General features: G+C 45.0%; 1 protein-coding gene across 3 annotated transcripts in view; it reads left to right on the forward strand.

The window, feature by feature from the left end:
- The window catches only part of PTDSS1 (phosphatidylserine synthase 1), a 66,816-nt gene that overhangs the window by 17,087 nt on the left and 30,849 nt on the right, over positions 1 to 18,880 (forward strand). For all 3 annotated transcript variants that reach the window (XM_059043624.2, XM_059043625.2, XM_067017167.1), the window contains 2 exons: positions 6,979 to 7,023; positions 10,102 to 10,226. In XM_059043624.2, coding sequence (XP_058899607.1) covers positions 6,979 to 7,023; positions 10,102 to 10,226 — 170 coding nt within the window. The remainder of the gene's footprint in view (positions 1 to 6,978; positions 7,024 to 10,101; positions 10,227 to 18,880) is intronic.

Here is an 18,880-nt window from a genome sequence, read left to right on the forward strand (position 1 = left end):
GGCTTTTCCTTTTCCCAGGAGCACAGTCTTAGGGCCTGAGTTGGCCCGTGCCTGGCGTGCTTTGGACCTCATGCCCAGCGGCGGTGGCTGTGCCTTTGTGCCTCTGGAGCCCAAATGTCAGCCCGCAGATTGAGCCGAACCTTCCGCCACCAAAACCAAGGGCTCAGATGTAGAAAAGGACAAAGTCCATTCAGCATTCTGTGCAGGAAGGATTAGGACGTTAGGGAAGCAGTGCTTGGAGGGACTGTCTTGCAGCCACGTGTACAAAGCAAACACAGTGTCATCTTTGTTCTCTAAAGAGCCGTTTGCTCACACTTTACATTAGGTTAGTAAAACTGTAAGTTTTCCACATTAAAGAATGCTGTTATTAATTATGTTTTAAATTGGGGGTGGGCTCGGAGGGCGCCATAGAGAGGATGGGGGAGCTTGCAGGCACTGGGAAAGGGTATTCCTGGGCCTGTGGCTGCACCCCCGCCCCCACCTGGCATTCAGACTACAGCCTTTGCAGGAGCCATGATGCTAGGTGGATGCTTCTCCAAGCGGAATGGACACGACTCTTCTTGTTCCAGTCTCATCACCTTCTCTTCCTCTCTCCCTACCCTTGGCACAGATTCTCAAATTAAGTAATGGAATGAATGGGAGCAATGGAGTCCAGCATTTGCCTTGTCCTTGAAAGGCAGTTTTGGGGAAGTGCCCGCAGTGGATGGCATTCCCAGAATGGCTCTGTTTTGGCAACTTTCAAACACATTTATCCTTGACCTAGTAAAGGCTGCCCTGAGTGTTTAAGTACAGGCCTAAATTTGGTTGTGTCCATATGTCTCGTATGCGTGAGTTTACATATGCTCTCTGTGTGCTAGAATTGATCAACGCCTACAGGAGGGGCCCTCTGGTTCTTTTTGTAGAGTCTAGATAGCAAAGAAGGCCCTCGACTTTCTCCATGAGGTTTATAACAGTCAGGATGCTTTTGGCCACAAGTAATAGGAAACCCTTTTCAAAATGGCTTGAAGAATAAATAAAATGTTTGCTTTCTTACATTACAAGAAGTTCTGAGATAGAGTGGTTCAGGGTTGACTAATTCAGCGGTTCAGTGACACGCGAAGACCCAGGTTCTTTACCTCTTTCTGCTTCACCATCTTCAGCAAGATGCCTGTGCTTTGCTGCCCTCATGGCCTTGGGGCAGTGGCTGCACTGCTGAAATGTAATCACAGACAGTGTCCAACAGAAGAGGAGGTTGTGTCTTCCCATGCATCTTTTTAAGAGTGAAGAGGCCTTTTCTAGAAACCCCTCAGCACACTTGCCCTCACTCCTCCTTGATTAGGCTTAGGTCACATGCCTCTGCTCCCCGAGGATAGGCGTTTACAGTGGCTGGAGGACATCAGAGGCACATCATAGATCTCTAGTAGATCTTCACTGACTGAAAGAATAAAGGAGAAACAGGATAGCCTCCATTGGCTTAGAATTTACCCCTGAGTTACATGGGGGAGGAGTGGAGACTCAGAATTTCATTTGACAGTCAACAGGGTGAGTGGCGGGGTGAGATCTAGAGTTCCTGCCTTCAGTCCTACAAACAGACATGGAGAGAGACCCTGGGGGAAGACCTTGGAGGGAGAGGGTCTGTTACCTACGCCCGCTTCTTTCCTGCTGTCTTCTCTCCCATTCTCTCTCTTTTGGTTCCCTTGAAAAAAATATTTTAAATGCCACGTCCACCTCCTTACAGTACCTGACACTCAAGTGTAAGTGTAATTTTAACTATGCCCCTGTGTCATTGGAGTGTAATTACAATTGCGTTCCTCTGTCACTAGAGTGAAATTTAGGAACCTATTGCATCTCCAGCTGGCTGTGAGATTTCTTTCAACAGGTGACTTCTGTGTGCTTTTCCAGCTCCTGAGGACCTCCATGGACTCTTCCTGCCCTCCCCCCCGCCCCGACCCAAACCACCACAGCCTTACCCTGTACCCCCAGTGCCCGGCCCAGTGGCTTCTCAATCAATATATGTTGAATTAAGAATGAATCTGCCAGGAAAAAAGTTCACAGAATTAGCCCTCTCTTTTCCTTTCCTCATCTTCAAGAGGAGCACCATTCAACACCTCTTCAAGGTATTTTGAAGAGAGTGAGATAACTAATATTTCTTGATTTTCCTGAGTTTATCCTTCCCTTTCTCCTTCGGCCTCTTCTGATTTCTCTGAGCTGAGATAGTGCGAATCACATCTCCTTGACGCATGGAGGTGATAAAAATGAGAAAAAAAAAGGTACTATGGGGCTTCCCTGGTGGCGCAGTGGTTGAGGGTCCGCCTGCCAATGCAGGAGACACGGGTTCGTGCCCCAGTCCGGGAAGATCCCACATGCCGTAGAGCGGCTGGGCCCGTGAGCCATGGCCGCTGAGCCTGCGCGTCCGGAGCCTGTGCTCCGCAACGGGAGAGGCCACAACAGTGAGAGGCCCGCGTACCGCAAAAAAAAAAAAAAAAAAGGTACTATGCCCCCACCATTCTCTGTCTCCTGTTCCACTACTTTTCCACTAAGAAAAATTCTTTCTTAGGTTTGAAATTTGCCTAGAGATCATTTTATTCACCTTTTCTAGGTTTTTCCTAGAGGAATTTAAACTTTCAAATCATACAAATCAAATATCTCATGATTTTATTTGTCAATTATACCTCATAAAGCTGAAAAAGAGATAATAAAGAGAAGAGGCAGACTGAGAGGACCCGAGGGCACAGACGTGCAGCTGCGAAGATGCAGCTTCTGACTTTGGTTAAAAGGGTCCTGCCTCCCTAGGGTTGGTCCCTGGAACCCCATTATTCGTGGATATGACAATAGGTTGCTGGCTAGTCAAGCTGAGATCTTATGTTTTGACTTCTGAGGAAGTGTTTTAAATGCTTGCTTTCTCAAGGCAAAATCGTTTGGTTTCTATTTTCTTTTGAAATAAAACTTGCTTTTAATATCTGACTGAAAATGATGTATTCTAGACATAGGGACTGATGAGAAAGTAAAACATGTAATTTTTCAATGTGCCTTGTAAGAAAACCACCTTTGTAAATAAAACCAGCACTTGGGCTTCCCTGGTGGTGCAGTGGTTGAGGGTCCGCCTGCCGACGCAGGGGACCACGGGTTCGTGCCCCGGTCCGGGAAGATCCCACGTGCCGCGGAGCGGCTGGGCCCGTGAGCCATGGCCGCTGAGCCTGCGCGACCGGAGCCTGTGCTCCGCAACGGGAGAGGCCACAGCGGTGAGAGGCCCGCGTACCGCAAAAAAAAAAACAGCACTTGTTTTTCCATCACCACCCTGAGACACCTTCCCCATCTCTCCTGCATGACTGAACTGAAGATCCAGACTCTTCCAGGCAGCATTTACCAAATAAGAAATAAAGTATAGACAAGAAGCCTGCCGTGAGATAGGTCACCCCTACTGATGTCCTGGGCAGAGGAAGACCACCGAGAAAATAGTTTGCTGGGGAATAAGACCTGTGGGAAGGCACTGGGATGAGGTAAATGTTCTGGGAAGGCTATACGCACCTGGGCAGGTGGATGTTGTAGGAGGCTTTCAGGGTGAGTTGACCAGAGTAACCAAGTATGGGTGACCTAGTGAGCATAAGTATCAAGGCTTCTCATACAGGAAAATGCCAGCCTCATGCTTGATATTTTAAAAAGCAAAATAGTATTTTCAGTACTATTATTGTCTTTGATGGTGAAGAGGCTACTCTTTGTGAGTAAAGCTACAGGCATGTACTTCTGGAAATACCCCATGAAAGCATTCAGAATTTCTTCTCAGAAAGAAGAGGACAGATTGGATGACCGAAGTAAGGCCTGGATTGGGTTTTAAAGTTAGCAACTGAAAGGTCACCTAACGTTCCAGGGCCTTATCTTGACTTTTGTAGGCAAAAGGCCCCAGTGATCTGTTCTCACCACCTGGTTCAGGGCAGAGCTCCTTGGTGCTCTGCTGTCTGTTCTGAAAGCCGCCGCATCAGATTTCTGAAGCCTTCCTCAGGTCAAATGCAAGGCAGAAAGGACTTTGTTTCAAATTGTATTTTATGAGAAGCATTTATGAAGTAATATTATGATGTATAAATGGGATATTAGAGAAGAGAGGAAAAAAATCGATAGCAGCAAGTCAAGATAAGCCTTTAGAAAACCACACTGCAGTGCAGTAAGATGAAAATGCTCCTTCCAGACCCTGGAACATGTGTCTGTCTCTGGAATCACAGCCGGACAGAGAGAAATACCTTGGGCTGAAGCAGTTACCTGTTAGGTTAAGGAGACCTTAAGGCCCCATCAACCCCAAATTCCTCAACCACCGTATCCTCTTATTTACTCTGGAGCACACTGCTTAGGCTTAGATATAAGAAAGGGCCGAGTTCTGTCTTCCAGAGGCTGCTCTTAAAGTAATCATAGGCCGACGACGACTTTGGAGGCCTTTCTACTGGTGGATGTGATGCGCGGGAACGTGTATCAGTTCCCTGCCCTCTCCCTCAGCTTGCTTATCAATTCCACATCGCAGCAGCACTCAACACCACTCGCTAGCTTGCTTCTCTCTTGCCCCTCTCCTGGCCCCGAGACGGTCCTGGCTCAGACCGTCAACTCCTCCCCTTCCCCTCCTCCTCCCAAGCTGGCCCAGTTCTGACAGTTGATGGGAAAGTGCACATGGGCTCTCAGACCCGAAGTGGAGTCCTGTGAGCCGTGTGACCCTGGGTGAGTTCCTTGTGCCCCAGTGTCTTTATCTATAAAATGGGAATGATGGTGGTCCTCTCACCACCCCACTGCCAAGTACCGATTGGGCATGGAATTCTGTTGCGAGCCAAATAATAGGTCATAAAATTTCAGAGTTTCACCTTGTAAGAAGAAATCATAGAGAAAGCTGGGGTCCCGCGTTATGTCTCAGGGGTTAATTCAACAGTTTGGATGGTCATACAGAGTGAAGTAAGTCAGAAAGAGAAAAACAAACACCGTATGCTAACACATATATATGGAATCTAAAAAAAAAAAAAAAGTTCTGAAGAACCTAGGGGCAGGACAGGAATAAAGACACAGACGTAGAGAATGGGCTTGAGGACACAGGTAGGGGGAAGGGTAAGCTGGGACAAAGTGAGAGAGTGGCATGGACATATATACACTACCAAACGTAAAATATGTAGCTAGTGGGAAGCAGCCGCATAGCACAGGGAAATCAGCTCGGTGCTTTGTGACCACCTAGAGGGGTAGGATAGGGAGGGTGGGAGGGAGACGCAAGAGGGAAGAGATATGGGGATATATGTATATGTATAGCTGATTCACTTTGTTATAAAGCAAAAACTAACACACCATTGTAAAGCAATTATACTCCAGTAAAGATGTTAAAAAAAAATAGTTTGGATGAAGTAATGCTTGCAAACCAAACTGCTACCATAAGACAAGTCATTCCTGGTGACAAGTCAAGCTATTAAAATTACTTAAAAGAAGACAAATTTAGCCATCAGTTTTCCAATAACTTGTGAAGAAATTTAACCAGGTTATGTTACCTGGGAGGGGATTCTGGTTTCTATGCTTTGCTGTGCCTTTTTTGAGAAAACAGCTGATTAAAAAGAATACAGGTGTCCCGTGCTGTCTGAGCCTTTGCCGTCAGAACTCAGAAATCGAACAGACACAGATAAACTTTCAGACAAATCCCTTACTTATCTGAGCTCTCTCAACTTGCCATCCAAAACTCAGACACCGTATTATTTTGGATAGAGTCCCTCAGACATAACTCATCTTCTGATCTCTCCTCATTTAAACTCAGAAACTGAATCAGTTTGGAGGGTGGAGGTACTTGTAACTGATATTACTAAAATGAACTTGATTCATCCAAAGAAAGCAGTTAGAATGTTTCATCGTGGTCTTTCTAAGAAGAGATGGGCCCTTTAGAATGAGTCCCGGAATAAAATGTGCAGTGTAATGTTTGCTACGGAGAGGATTCCTGGTCATAAGCAATAGGAGCCGACTCTGCTGATGCAAAAGCCTGTTCTCGGATACTGAGTGGCTGGAGGAATCCTAGGAGGGCTAGGAAACCAGGTCCCAGGCTAAGCTTCTGGGAGCTGGCGTCACATCACCCAGGCCTGGTCTAATGAGTGAGCCTTGGCTACGGTCTGTCCCACCATCACGTGTACAGAGAACTCTAAATGGAGCTGCCTCTGCCACCTTCACCAGTGTGAGGAGTGCCACCTCCCACTAGTGTCCCCGCTGGCCAGGGCCAAAGGGAGAGAGGGACGGAGAGGAGAGCTCTGCATACTTACCTCCACTGTCACCCGCTCCTGATGTTGTCTGGCATGGGTGCGGCTAAAGGACCAGGATCCGCTTATAAGGAAGCTGAGCAGCAAGCTCTGGCGTCTCTCCTGGAGATGTGGGGTCACAGTGCTGGAAATCCTCCAAGTGCAGGGAGGCGTGGGCAGCCCCAAATAGGTCAGGTGCCCTCTAGAACCATGGTCAATATTTGCGAGCTGTAACCCTTCAGTTGGTGGTAAAATTAATTTAACAGATCAAGGCCCAGCTTACTTGCCTTTGTCTTCTATTATTTTTTTTAATGAAATAAAATAGAAGACAGAGTATTGTTGTATCACTTGTAGTAAGTAAGAGTAAATTTCATCCTGCGAAACTTTGGTTTCCCTCCTGTGGAATCTGCATCTGTGGATCTGAGCTAGTCCAAGGTATTTTGTTACCACAGGTCATGATCAAAAGCTTATAACATTGTGTCCACGGGAAATTATGATCTGAGTTCTGAAGACAAAACTTTAAAAAAAAAAAAAAAAGCCTCTGTTGAGATTGGAGCCTGTTACAATTGTGGGGAATGGTTGTTACAATGTGGATAAAACATTTCAACCTAGACTTTGACCCCAGAGTATTTATGTAGAAAAATAATTTAACAGTGGAGAGCTTTTTTTAACCCTTTATCTCTGTGGAGATCAGCATCACTGTCTTTATTTTAGTCTTGGTTTGAAAGCAGTCTGTTCTGACCTTGTCATGTTATCTCTGCAGGTCCGTTTACGCGACCTCATCCGGCCTTGTGGCGAATGGTTTTTGGTGAGTTACCCATTAGTCGGTTTAAAAATCCATTCTACTTGAAGCAAATCTTTTTCTGCATATTATAGCAGTTTTCCTTACCACTCTACTGTAAAACTTAATAGCTTTTTACTTTTGGGTGTTCCTGATATCAATTTTTTATTAAAGTGCTCTGCCACAAAAAAGTGCTGGTGACAGCTGAAATTCTCATACACATGAACTGTTTCAAGCCCCCACCCCTACCCCTCTCACCACCCCGCCCCCATGCTGTTGTCTGTTAATGCACAGGATTTGACATGAGGGAATGTGGCTTGTTCTTCCTGACGTTGCTCTTGGCTAGTGCAAGCTCACATGCATCGTATGAGCACGTTTGTCTCGTCAGCATCCAGGAGGGACTGAAACCCCAGCAAACTCCCCAGTGATGTGAATGGGAAAGAACTTAGAAAAAGAGAAGTCTTAGCAAAGAGCCCTGATTTGAACCAAGGTTTAGTGATAAGCATCTCATATAAATGTTGGATCTCTTATGGTTACTTGATTTCTAGTCCAAAGAGTAAAACCACCTGAGTGGACTTAAAGCATATCTTCAGAACTTCAGATATTGGCTTCATCTTACCTAAATAATCATCAAATAAGGTATACAAGGTTCCGAAAATTTAATCTTATGCAGAAGGACCGAAAAATGGACATTTTGCTCAAGTTTGTTTATTTTTCACCCTTCAGGGATTATAGGCAAATCTCTTTGAATTTAGTAATGGATCTTGGTCTTTCGCTCAGCAGGTGTTCACCGAGTCCTCCTGCGTGGGTGGCTGCCCTGGCCCGGAGGCTGCAGGTGGAGGGGCCCCAGGCAGGGAGGGCAGCTATAGCAAACACACTGTGAAACAAATCAATAATCAAAAAATAGCTGATGTCAGGAAGCACTAAGAAGTTTTTTCAAACCACAAGAGGCAATAGTGACTAAGTAGCCGCTTTCACTTTCAGGTGAGGGGTGTCTTGAAGGAAGTGTGCTTAAGCAGAAACCCGCCTGCAAAGAAGGATCCAGGCAAAGACGCGGGGAGGAAGGCCAGGCTAAGGCAAGACTGCCAGAGTGGTCCCCAGCTAGAAGAGGCTTGGTGTGTCCCCAGTCAGTGTGGCCGGAGGGTAGCAGGCCTGGGAGTAGTGAGAGAGGCAGAGCTGGGCACAGATGGGACCCCACAGGGCTTGGGAAGGGCAGGAAGTCATGGGAGGATTTTTTTTTTTTTTTTTTTTTGGCAGAGAAGTGCATGATTCATTTACATTTCTTAAAAGATAGTCCTGGGTGCATTATACTTATAGCTCATGGACTTAATATTGCTGCTTGAAGTTATGTCCTTTTTAGCTAGTTGGCTACATCGGAGTTTTTCAGATTTCAAATGGTCCATCATAAGTACGGAGCAGTTTTATTTCTTCCCTGGGATCATGGAACACTTGGATAACCTGATGAGAACTATAGCCCTTTCCTAGTACACACACGCTCTCACACACACACACATGCTCACACACACGCTCACACGCATGCACACACACGCTCACACACACATGCTCACACATGCACGCACACATGCTCACACACACATGCACATGCTCACACACACGCTCTCACACACATGTTCTCACACGCTCACAACACACATGCTCACAACGCTCTCACACATGCACACACACGCTCACACACACGCGCACACACACATGCACATGCTCACACACGCTCTCACACACATGTTCTCACACACACATGCTCGCATACATGCACACACTCACACGCGCGCGCACACACACACACACACACAGAGTTCTGTGTATTATATCCAGGGCTTCAGCGATGTTGAAGACCAGCTGTGAACTCTAGGTTAAGAGCCTCCTGCTCCACAAACACTTTCTTTCTGTCTTAAAATAATTATTTCAAAAGGGTGTAGTAGGGGGGGGGGTGTTTGAAGTGAAAATCTGTAAAAGTAGCTGGTACATAATATATAAGAAGGTTATCATATAAGCTTGCCTAAAAACATGTGCGCCGTGGGCCCCGGGGTGCATGACTAGGTCAGCCGTGCTACTCTCAGGCCCCCCGAGCTCCCCGAGGACCGGGAGAGGCCCCTTCTGAAGGCTGTGCTATAGCCACTATGGAGAATTTCAGCCATTACGGACATTCTCTCCTCTGGAGCAGCTCCCTGGAAACTGGTGCCTGCCCACTTTGGATGGGGTACTGTGGTCCAAGGTCATTTGTATCACAGCGTCTAGATGTCCTACATACGCATTTTCATTCTAGCGAGAAAAGAAGTGACAAAGCCACGGGTGGCTGGTTCTCAAGTCTCTCTAAAATGTCTTTACAGGCTTTTGCCTTCTTAGAGTAGATTGTTAACTGTCTTTTCTAAATGATATGGGGTGATTATTAGGGTACCAATTACAATATGATGTGAAAGTAATGTGGTGCCCACAGGGACTGAGGTGGGGCGCAAGATGGGAATGAGTGACCCCGGGCCACCTCTCGCCTCCACACCTGTCTCTGTCTCGACCCCAAACTGGCCTGCCTGCCTGGCTTCGCCCATCTCCGGTCTACTCTCCACCCAGTGACCAGGGTCCATTTCCTGAAACGTTACCTACCTCATCTTATTTCCCCGTTTGAAACCCGTCAGCTGCTCCTTCTTTGACTCAAGATCAAGCCTGCAGTCTTTGCCGTGGCCCCGAGCCCTGACCGTCACTTCATGGCCTCCTTGCTCCGTGCCCGTCTCTGCCGGCACCCAGCCACGTGCTGGCTCCTAGACCTCATTCCAGGGACCTGCCTGCCTTCCCTGCCTGAATGCCACGTCTGCCCCTCCACGCTCTCGCCCACGGTCCGCCACACCTGCTGCTGCTGAGAGCATCAGCAGCCCCTTCTCAGAGAGGGTTGGTTACTGACTCTTCTCAGTCTGAATTAGGACCACGTGCGAGAGTGTCATCAAAGGAAAGACCAGCGTGTCACGGGGGTCTCCACGGCCCACGTTACAGCACCCGTGTCCGCTTTGGGCCACGAGCCGTTTGAGTCCAGTGTGTGTTGTGCGTCTGACACCGGCTCTCTCCCCGACTTGAGGATGTTTCTGTTTCCCTCAGGGCTCAGCGTGCTCTACTTCCTGTTCCTGGTGTTCCTCCTCTTCCTGAACTTTGAGCAGGTGAAATCCCTGATGTACTGGCTAGATCCGAACCTTCGATACGCCACAAGGGAAGCAGATATCATGGTACGTACTTGTGTCTGCTGTGTCTTAGAGAAACTGGTTGACGCTTGGGTATAGGAGGTCATTGACTTCACATTTTAAATTGGTCCTTCTCCATATTACCTCCGTAGATATCTAAACACCAGGTCTCTGGGCAGGTTGGTGCAGTGCGTGGTTCCATGAAGGATACAGTCCAGGGAGATGAATCCTCTCTTGGACCAAAGTGGGTGGTAGGAAGATGTGAATGTTATCATCCGGCAGCCGTGGGTGGGAATTGGGCCTCTGACACTTGTAAGCTGTAGGACCTTGGGCTACGCACTTATAGCCTCTTTTGTAACGTGAAATAATCCTTATCTTGGACGTTTATTGTGAACTAAATGAAGGCCCAACACGACGCCTCGCACACACCAGGTCCTCTGATGGCGGCTTCTCCTGCTCCGTCAGTGTCACCCTTGGCCCCTCTGCTCCCTGACCCCGGCCCTGATTGCTGTGATCCTTCCCACCCGCTTGCCATGGAGGTGCCAGTTGTCATGATGGAGGCCATTTCATTCATTTTTTTTTTTTTTTTGCTGTACGCGGGCCTCTCACTGTTGTGGCCTCTCCCGTTGCGGAGCACAGGCTCCGGACGCGCAGGCTCAGCGGCCGTGGCTCACGGGCTTAGTTGCTCCGCGGCATGTGGGATCTTCCCGGACCGGGGCACGAACCCGCGTCCCCCGCATCGGCAGGCGGACTCTCAACCACTGCGCCACCAGGGAAGCCCGATTCATTATTTTTATTAAATGACAATAAATACTTTTTTTCTTGGCTAAAACTACTCTGCACTTTGACTTTTAGTGGAGAGACTGTTTTATACTGTAATGCTGTTCCTTTCCTTTTTTACTTTTTAAACTGCCTAACATTTAGTGCAGATTGAAGAAAAACCTAGTGATGATCAGAAAAGGAGAACAGGCATTTGGACCGTAGATGGGTCCTTGTTCCACAAACGAAAAAGCAATACAGAGGGACTTGATAAACAGTCCAAGAAGTGATCGTTCCAGCATAGTTGAGATAGGTCAGACCCTTCTTGGAATGGTGTTTCCAGATTTTATCTTTACCCTTTATAAAGGACAAGCTAAAGACAAAAATAAGAATGCCAAAAATTATTTTCAAGTGTCAAGGAGAAAAGTCTGTCCCTTGGAGTTTCTTCCTCTGAGAAAGAGAATGGTACAGGGTGATGTACAGCTTCTGATGATGCTGATAATGACAGTTACAGTGAGGTTGACAGCTGTTGCTGATTGTGGATTGTCTGCTCTGCCCGGCAGTGTGCTGGGTGCTTTATATACAGTCTATACGTTAATGTCTGCATTTTACCAAGGAGGAAATAGAAGCTTAATATAAGATCCCTCTGGGTCCAAAACCAACATTTCCCCTTAGGCCTGTGCCTCAAGCATACAGTTATTATAATAACAAGTGTTTGACACGCACAGGCATCTTACAAAAAGGAGATTAGGAGAAGGATATCCCAGATTATATTGCCCCCCCTCCGGCAAGTTTCTTGGGTTTTTAAGCAAACTAACTTAAGGTGGATTTGCTGTTGTGTCTCTCAGTCTTGTTCTCACAGTCAGTGGGGGGAGGTTGAATCTAATAATACTCTGATGTCTACCTTCCTTAGGAATTTGACATCACAGGGACATCCGATTGTCACAGTTACAGCCCCCAAAGAGCTGAAACCGGCATTTAAAACTAGTTTTCAAGGGTTGGCTCATTCTTTCTTGCCAGACAAAGCCTGAGGCTGTTTTCAACTTCTGCAGTTCCAGGTGGTGGTAGACCAGCCTCAGTCTTCTCCATCTCCAATCCCTTATCACTTTTTACTTCCTTAAAGGAATCTTTTACAGTTCTAAGGACCTATTATTATTCACTGATGGCTCTAGAGAAACGCATTCCCTTGTTAGAACCTGTGGTGAGGAGAAGCGCCTTTATGCCAGACAGAAAGAAGCCTTTAGCTGCCTGGCTCCAGGAACCCTCTGCCTTCCCCATTCCTTCAGCTGCCACCTATTCCTAATCCTGATACCGGGCTCTAGTCCGTGGCTGGTATCGCACGTTGAAATTTAGACTCCCTTTTCCCTTAAAATTAACATTATAACTTGGAGTTGGGGAGGGCAGTCATTGAAATCCTATTAGAAGCAGTCTTTTGAATAATTGGAAACTTTGCTATGTTCCTAAATATATATTCTATTCAAAAATACGTGTTCTAAGCTTCAGACAAGCTTTGTGAGCACATCTGAATTGGAGATTGGGTGGTCTGGAACAGCAGTCTTCTGTTTAGTAAATACTCACTGAGCTTGTCCTACATGCTAGACATGGTGCTGGTGGTTGTGGGGAAGAGGGTAGGCCCAATAGCTCCCTGTCCCCTTGGAGCTTAGACTCTACAAGAAGGCAAATTAAACAAATTATCGTTGGCTCTTTTTCTAAGAGAGTTGTCTGAGACAACTCCAATAATTTTTAAAAATTTTATCGACACAGGCCCAATCTTGTTTCATTCCACCCTCCCCCCCGCCACCAACACACACATATCTTGCATTGTTATCAGACATTATATCCAAATATATGGATTTTTTTAAACATAACCACAAAGCCATTTTCAGTCTCTTAAAGGTAACAGTATGCAGTGTTCACATTTCCCCAGTCACCTCGTAAAGTTTTTTTTTTTACAGTTGATTTGTTCAGATTAGGATCCGGACAAGGTCCCCTTATTGCCTTTGTTGCAGCTCTTAATCTGCAGTCCCTCCATACCGTTTTTCAACCTCGAAGTTTGTTTGTCAAAGAAGCCACATTGTTTATTTTTTGGAACTTCTCGAGTCTGGATTTTGTAGCTTGCATTTCCAGGGTGTCCTTAACGTATCTCTCTGTCCCCCCACCCCGTATTTCCTATAAACTGGAAGTTAGATGTAGAGGCTGGATGGGGTCCAGATTCCAGTCCAGTTTCCATGGCAGGGCTGCTCATAGATGGTGCTGTGTATCACACTAAGAGCCACACGGTGTCTAGGTGTCTCTCTTTTATAACATTAAGCTTGATCATAGGGTCAGGAGGTCAGCATCAATTGTAAGATGCATCATCAATTACAAGTATGACTTTGGGAAGGGGAAAAGGGGAAACCTTATATTATGTGTGCACCAAACATTGTAATATGTTGAAATATCCACCCAATTCTCAAAATGTTAAATGTGAAAAAGATGTGTCCTAGAATCAAGAAAGCACAGTGTGGGGGAGGGGAGGGGTTCCCATGCTCGGAAGGGCCCACTCACGGCGAGGGAATCAGCGTGGACAGGGAGAGACCTTCGGGGAGTTGGGGGATCGGAGGGGAACATAGCCAGCATCTCCCCCGCCTGCTTGGCCCCAGGCCTGAAACTCTGCCCTCCAGGGTCCCCTCTGGCCGCAGAGGTCCTGAGCCTAAGCCCCGCCCCCCTCCCAGAGCCTCTTCTGGCCTTTTTTTTTTTTTTTTTTCCTGTTGTGGTTCTGTTTTGTTCTTGTTTCATTTTTATTTTTATTTTTTCTAATATATGTTTTATTTTTGTGATTTTATTTATTTTTTATTCTTTGTTATTGTTCTGCTCCTTTTTGTTTGTTGCCCTTTTCTTGTTGTTTTTTTTGTGGCACTGTGTGGCTTGCAGGGGGTCTTGGTTCCCAGGCCAGGGGCTGGGCCTGAGCTCCTGTGGGAGGAGCACTGAGTCCAAACCTCTGGACTAACAGAGAACTTCAGGCCCAGGGAATATTACTCTGTGTGAGCTCTCCTGGAGGTCCTCATCTTGACACCAAAACCTGGCTCCACCCAACTGTCTGCAAACTCCAGTGCTGGATGCCTCAGGCCAAACAATCAGCAAAACAGGATGCAGCCCCACCCATCAAAAAAAATGAGACGACAAAAATATATGTTACAGATGAAGGAGCAAGGTAAAAACCTACAAGACCAAATAAATGAAGAGGAAATAGGCAATCTACCTGAAAAAGAATTCAGAGTAATGATAGTAAAGATGATCCCAAATCTCGGAAATAGAATGGAGGCACGGATCAAGAAATGTTTAACAAGGACCTAGAAAAACTAAAGAACAAACAAAAAGTGATGAACAACACAATAACTGAAATGAAAAATACACTAGAAGGAATCCATAGCAGAATAACTGAGGCAGAAAATATAGCAAATCTGGAGCAAATAAATGAGCCTGAAGATAGAATGGTGGAAATAACTGTGGAGGAGCAGAAGAAAGAAAAAAGAATGAAAAGAAATAGGACAATCTCAGAGACCTCTGGGACAATGTTAAACACACCAACATTTGAATTACAGGGACCCCAGAAGAAGAAAAGAAAGAAAGGGACTGAGAAAATATTTGAAGAGATTATAGTTGAAAACTTCCCTGACATGGGAAAGGAAATAGCCACCCAAGTTCAGGAAGCACAGAGAGTCCCATATAGGATAAATCCAAGGAGAAACATGCTGAGACACATATTAATCCAACTAACAAAAATTAAATTCAAAGAAAAAATATTAAAAGCAGCAAGGGAAATCAACAAATAACATACAAGGAAATTCCCGTAAGATTTATCAGCTGATTTTTCAGCAGAAATTCTGCAGGCCAGAGGGAGTGGCAGGATATACTTAAAGTGATGAAAGGGAAAAACCTACAACCAAGATTACCCAGCAAGGATCTCATTCAGAATAGACAGAAATCAAAAGCTTTACAGACAAGCAAAAGCTAAGAGAATTCAGCACCACCAAACCAGATTTACAACAAATGCTAAAGGAACTTCTCTAGGTGGGAAACACAAGAGAAGAAAAATTCCACAAAGACAAACCCAAAACAATTAAGAAAATGATAATAGGAACATACATATCAATAATTACCTTGAATGTAAATGAATTAAATGCTCTAGCCAAAAAACACAGACTGGCTGATTGGATACAAAAACGAGACCCGTGTATATGCTGTCTACAAGAGACCCACTTCAGACCTAGGGACACATACAGACTGAAAGTGAGGGGATGCAAAAAGATACTCCATGCAAGTGGAAATCAAAAGAAAGTTGGAGTAGCAATACTCATATCAGATAAAATAGACTTTAAAATAAAGACTGTTACAAGAGACAAGGAAGGATACTACATAATGATCAAGGGATCAATCCAAGAAGAAGATATAACAATTATAAAAATTTATGCACCCAACATAGGAGCACCTCAGTATATAAGGCAAATACTAAACAGCCATGAAAGGGGAAATTGACTAACACAATAATAGTGGGGGACTTTAACACCCCACTTACACCAATGGACAGATTATCCAGACAGAATATAAACAAGGAAGTATAAGCTTTAAATTATGCAATAGACCAGATAGACTTAATTGATATTTACAGGGCATTCCACCTGAAAGCAGCAGAATACACTTTCTTCTCAAGTGCACATGGAACATTCTCCAGGATATATCACATCTTGGTTTACAAATCAAGCCTTGGTAAGTTTAAGAAAATTGAAATTGTATCAAGCATCTTCTCCGACCATAATGCTGTAAGACTAAATATTGATTACAGCAAAAAAACTGTAAAAACCACAAACACATGGAGGCTAAACGATATGCTGCTAAATAACCAAGAGATCACTGAAGAAATCAAAGAGGAAATTTTTAAAAAAATACCTAGAAACAAATGACAGTGAAAACACGATGACCTAAAACCTATGGGACACAGCAAAAGCAGTTCTGACAGGGAAGTTTATAGCAATTCAGTCTCACCTCAAGAAACAAGAAAAACCTCAAACAATCTAACCTTATACCTGAAGCAACTAGAGAAAAAGAACCAAAAAAAACAAAAAAACAAAAACCCCAAAGTTAGTAGAAGGAAAGAAATCATAAATATCAGAGCAGAAATAAATGAAATAGAAAACAATAGCAAAGATCAATAAAACTAAAAGTTGGTTCTTTGAGAAGATAAACAAAATTGATAAAACTTTAGCCAGACTTATCAAGAAAGAAAGGAATAGGACTCAAATCAGTAAAATTAGAATTGAAAAAGAAGAAATTACAACTGACACCACAGAAATACAGAAGATCATAAGAGACTACTACAAGCAACTATATGCCAATCAAATGGACAACCTGGAAGAAATGGACAAATTCTTAGAAAGGTACAACCTTCCAAAACTGAAGCAGGAAGAAATAGAAAATATAAACAGACCAAACCCAAGTAATGAAATTGAAACTATATTTAACAATCTTCCAACAAACAAAAGTCCAGGACCAGATGGCTTCACAGGCAAATTCTATCAAACATTTAGAGAAGAGCTAACACCTATCCTTCTCAAACTCTTCCAAAATACAGCAGAGGGAGGAACACTCCCAAACTCATTCTACAAGACCACCATCACCCTGATAGCAAAACCAGACAAAGATGTCACAAAGAAAGAAAACTACAGGCCAATATCACTGATGAACATAGATACAAAAATCCTGAACAAAATACTAGCAGACAGAATCCAACCACACATTAAAAGGGTCATACACCATGATCACGTGGGATTTATCCCAGGGATGCAAGTGATACAGCCACTGTGGAGGACAGTATGGAGGCTCCTTCTAAAAACAGAACTACCATATGACCCAGCCATCCCACTACTGGGCATATACCGTGAGAAAACCACAGTTCAAAAGGACACATGCACCCCAGGGTTCATTGCAGCACTATCTACAATAGCCAGGACAAGGAAGCAACCTAAATGTCCAATGGCAGGGGAATAGATAAAGAAGATATGGTACCTATATATGGAATATTACTCAGCCATAGAAAGGAATGAAATTGGGTCATTTGTAGAGATGTGATTTTTAGAGTCTGTCATACAGAGTGAAGAAAGTCAGAAAGAAAAAAACAAATATCATATATTAGCACATATATGTGGAATCTAGAAAAATGGTACAGATGACCCTGTTTGCAGGGCAGGAATAGAGATGCAGATGTAGAAAATAGATGTGTGGACACAGGGGGCCTGAGGCAGTAGATAGTGGGACAAATTGGGAGATTAGGGTTGAGACATACACACTACTATGTGTAAAATAGAGAGCTAGTGGGAACCTGCTGTGTAGCACAGGGAGCTCAGCTCCATGATCTTTGACCACCTGGAGGGGTGGGATCGGGTTGGGAGAGTGAGGTTGAAAGAGCAGATGGGAACCTGTGCTGTCTGTGGGCAAATAATTTCCAAAGAGAGGACGCTAAAGAGGGTGGAGTACATGTGTTCTTTCTGCTTCCAAGGTCACCGCCTTCCCCAGGGAGGAAGGAGCGAGAGAGCAGGGCAGGAGGCCCAGAGATCCTTCCACACTGCGAAGGCTGTCTTCCCAGACACCGCCCCCCACCCCAAACACACACACACCCCCCCCAGAATGGTCTGATTTGTGATCTGCAAAATCATTTTGTATGTAGAGAATCGATTACAGAGAGATCAGTTAAAATCTGCAGTCTTAAGCTAGAGCTGGGTAGTCGGGTGCTTATCAGAGCATCATGTATACATTTCATAGTTTTAGAAAGCTACTGCAGGCATCTAAGCAAGAAATAACAGTGGTGGTGGCATAGACGGAGGACGAAACACCTGGGGAGGTAAAACGAATAGGACTTGGTGTTTGGTTAACTGCTGGGTAAGCAAGGGAGAGGGTGGAGCCTCCCAGATCCGCCATCCACCAGTTGGGAGGTGGGCAGAATCTGTCCTCACCGACTGCTTACTTCCACCTCCCCAGACTTGGCTTCCCCACCTCTGTGTCCTCATTTCATGCCTTGTCCTCCCGCTTGCAGGGGTTCTTGCCTGCGTGTGCTGCTGCCCGTCTGCATTAGACCACGGTGTCCTGCATCCCTCCCAGCACCAGGATCTCGGGATCTTCCAGATGTGATTATTGGCATATTCGTTCATAGTAATTATATGCCAGTAGACACATTTGGCTCTTAATGGTTTTCAGAGTGCCTTTACATTTCTTGAACACATAAATATTCTCTTAGCAGTAGAAAGGCCTCCAAAGTGGTCTTCAACCCACGATTCCCTTCGGAACAGATTTCTGAAAACAGAACTCAGCCCTTTCTTATCTAACCCTAAGCAGCCCACTCTGGAGTAAATAAGAGGAGAGGGTGGGTGAGGAATTCGGGGTTGACTGAGCCTTAAGCTCTCCTTAACCTTTAAGCTGTCCTTAACCTAACCTGTTACTGTTTTAGCCCAAGGGTGTTTCTCTCTGTCCGTCTGTGATTCGTGGGACAGGCACGTGCTCCAGAGCCTGGAAAGAGAACTTTCATCTCATTGCAGTGCAGTTTGGTTTTTTTAAGGCTTATCTTGACTCACCCCTATTGATTTTTTCCTCTTTTCTCTAGATTTCCCACTTACACATCATAACACCACATCAGAATGTTTCTCAAAAAAAATGCAATTTTTAAAACTGTCCTTTCAGCTTTGCAAATGAAAATGGATCAGGTCTGAGAAAGGCTTCAGAAGTCTGATGCGGTGGGTTTCGGAAGAGACAGGAGCACCGTGGTGATCTTTTGACTCCCTCAGAAAGTATTGCTTCTAAAATTGGAAACTATTATACTTCATAGGAATTCTGTCAGCTGGCTGAAGTCTTACTCCTTCCTATCAGATTAATTTGGGGAAAAAAGAATATGAAATGTAGAGCTTCCTGAG

The sequence above is a fragment of the Kogia breviceps genome, chromosome 17 (assembly GCF_026419965.1).
Source record: "Kogia breviceps isolate mKogBre1 chromosome 17, mKogBre1 haplotype 1, whole genome shotgun sequence".
Classification (NCBI taxonomy): Eukaryota; Metazoa; Chordata; class Mammalia; order Artiodactyla; family Physeteridae; genus Kogia; species Kogia breviceps.